General features: G+C 33.8%; 1 protein-coding gene across 2 annotated transcripts; it reads right to left on the bottom strand.

Annotated features, from left to right (window-relative positions):
• Window positions 1-2,748: 2,748 nt before the first annotated feature.
• On the bottom strand, window positions 2,749-3,036 carry LOC112202459 (ubiquitin-like protein ATG12). 2 transcript variants are annotated; one of them, XM_024343474.1, is made up of 2 exons: window positions 2,941-3,036; window positions 2,749-2,808 (listed from the first exon to the last, which is right to left on the bottom strand). In XM_024343474.1, the coding sequence occupies exons 1-2, from the start codon at window positions 3,034-3,036 to the stop codon at window positions 2,749-2,751; spliced, it is 156 nt and encodes a 51-aa protein (XP_024199242.1). The 2 variants fall into 2 exon arrangements, with proteins under 2 accessions (XP_024199242.1, XP_024199241.1); XM_024343473.1 differs by having other exon boundaries at window positions 2,749-3,036.

Raw genomic sequence — 3,036 nt, 5'->3', positions numbered from 1 at the left:
AATGCGTTAAACATGACATGATTGACTAGCTTTCTAGGGTTTGATTGCATGTTTGATAGGATTAATCTAGGTGCTTTCGCTTAGGTTAATTAGCATTGAAAAGTAAAATATGGGAAATTGTTTGCTTTCGAACGTTTCACATGATCAACTCCTTTCTCATGACTTAGATGAACAATATTAGGGTTTGAGTCAATTTTAATCATATGTTTCGATTTTGATCTTTGTTCTCTCATTCCATTCGTATTTTTATGTTTTTGCATTTTAATTGTTTTGTTAACTTAGTTTTATTTTCGAAAAACCAAAAACAAAATCCCCCCTTTTCGTGTACAATGTTTATAGTTGTGAATATCTTTGTGAATATTATACTTTGTTTTAATTTTAATTGTTTAATTGTTTGACAATGACAGGTGTACCCTCAATTCCCGGAATAGAACGATCCCTATTTATTACGTACTACTAATGACATTTCAGGGTTAAATTATGCGCTTGCTTTTGAGCGTATCAGGCTTTTAAATTGTCTCTTTGATTATTTGTCAACTTAGTATAAGATCAATATATATGAATATAGAGCTAATTAGTTTAATGGGTGGGTTTGTTATTGTTATTGAAACTAAAGAGCAGTGATATATTTCTTCAGACATGGAGCAAGTACGTCTTTTGTCAAATTGCAACCAGTACCGAGTCTTTTCTTTCCAGGAAGTGCTTGACTGGATATTTTTCGTCCTTGGTGATTTTCGTGTTACATAGCTATTGTTTTCTTGTTACTCTTGATGGTTACGAAGAGAAGCAAGATATCGATTCCACACTGATTTTTACTTTGTATAGGTGACGTACACTGTCTTGAGCTAGGAGTAGTTCCTATTGGTACGTGGTACCAATCGATCGATCTGGTATGATTTTAAATCGGTATCGATATGGCCTATGTCATTTCTTGTCATCCATGCCATTCTGTAGTCTTGATTTCGTTCAAGAGTTTAGTATAGAAAGTTGTAGTATATAGCTGAAAGTATGAACTTGACTCAATTGTACTAAAAGCTTGAGTGTCGATCGTTTTGGATTGTTACTTCCAATGCTTTTAAAGCTTTGGTTCAATTAGTAGGTACATTTCTTAAGACTTCTAAGTAGGCAACTGGTATGCTTTATTGCTGCACCAATCTGGGTAATCTAGTCTAGTTATTATCCAAGGATGATATAGTGTCAAACAATTAGTGGCTTTTATTATTTAAAAATCGGCTGGTTGAACCTGAATGAATCTGGTAATCTACTAAATTTATTATGTCAAAGCTGGATACTTGTTTGGTAAGCTACATACAAAAAAAAAAAAAAAAAAAAAAAAAACCACCAATTTCATATGCTCACAAATTGTTCAAAGTTAAACCCAAAATGAAATCCAAACGAAAGTTATGGTCAGCTGAGCTCATGTACTTCATTTATCACCAAAGCAAGGACATATAGATCATTAAACTTCAAAGAATTGGGTAAGGGTAGAGTAGCTAGCGCTTCTTCAAATTCTTTTCCTTTCCCTTCTCTAACTGAAGCAAAAACATAAAAGTATATTGTCACTATGAATAGAATTAGCTGACACTAGTGTTCCAGTAACAGGAAATACAATGCATATACGTTTCTACACGGCTCGTCTCTCTCATATATGTCAGCATACTGAAAATTAATTTATGTAGAACTCTGGTCTTTTTCTGACCAAAGAAAATAAAGGCTCGGTCTTTTGCAGCTAAAATGGATCAATTTTCTTATATCAGATACTCAACTTGGTGATGTTACGGTGTCCGACAAAGACAATACAAGGCATCTTGGCCATGATTGAATTGTTTGAGATTTATTCAGTAGGATTGTTAGACACTAACAATTAGAATTAAAACTTAAATCTATTTAGCAATTCTACATGTGTAACTTTTTAATTTTTAGCTTGAACAGAGCATCAATATTTTGCAATTGTCACTACTTTGTTCTCTTCCGTAGCCCAGTATGAATTGTGTTTGCAATTTAGAGATTGGTGCATTTCTTGTTGCATGAAAAGCAAAGTTGAGATAGTTTACATCTGCAGTTATGCCAGTGCATGCAAAAACTCTGACTTTAATTCTTCACGAAGACTACTCCAACTTCAAACACTAAATTGCAATAAAACCCTTGTCATTAAGGATACATTTCACTAGAGATTCTTCTGTTACATGTCATGCATAAGGTCACAAACTTATGCTAACCATCTGAGACACACAAGTGACATTAGTCTGATTAGAATGTATGAATATTCACAGGTGTGGCATTAGCATTCATTTGTTTTTGTTAAGTGATCCTATATGGTTATTTCGACAATCCTATTAAGCCTAGGATACTTGTTGGCTCATTAGACCTCTTATTTTGATTTGCTAGCTTGTTGTGATTTCTATTTCCTTTGTTCAATTGATGAAACAGGGCAAAGTAAGAAACTCATAACATATGCATCCCTTTATTTCAGGTTCTAAAGATTGACCTTTTTTTTTTTTCAGATTGAGAATAAAGGTAAATCTTTTGAACAGTAGCATCATATATCAGTGTTTGGCTTTATATCTAAACTTGTTGAAAAGTTATATGTCACCAATTGAAAGAAATAAAATATGTACGTACAAAAAGAGAGTCCAAAATATCTTCATGTCTCCATAGCAAGTCTTGTTCCACGTTCTTGTGGAAAGAAAAATTTGATATTCTCATTATCAATATATAGTTATATGTCTGCAAACCTCACACTGATAGTTAGCCCCAAGCCATAGAACAAGCATAATTGACTACCAGTTTACCATCAAAACCAAAATTATTATACAGATCCATCACCAATTCATCTGGGTTTGGTGAGAATGCACTATTGACGTACACAAACAACGTATCCCGGTGAAGTTGCCTCCTTAAAAAGACAATCACTTTAGCAAACTTGTCCGTTACAGGTATCTTAAATTTGGCTTGCTTCAGTATAGGGGCATCACCAGTAGCTCTCAGATGAATAACCACTTTGTTAGCAGCAGTCGGAGATTCCGTGGTAGACAT

This window comes from Rosa chinensis, chromosome 5 (assembly GCF_002994745.2).
Source record: "Rosa chinensis cultivar Old Blush chromosome 5, RchiOBHm-V2, whole genome shotgun sequence".
In the NCBI taxonomy this organism is placed as follows: domain Eukaryota; kingdom Viridiplantae; phylum Streptophyta; class Magnoliopsida; order Rosales; family Rosaceae; genus Rosa; species Rosa chinensis.
Note: the sequence above shows the minus strand (reverse complement) of the source record. Positions and strands in the feature narration are given on the sequence as shown.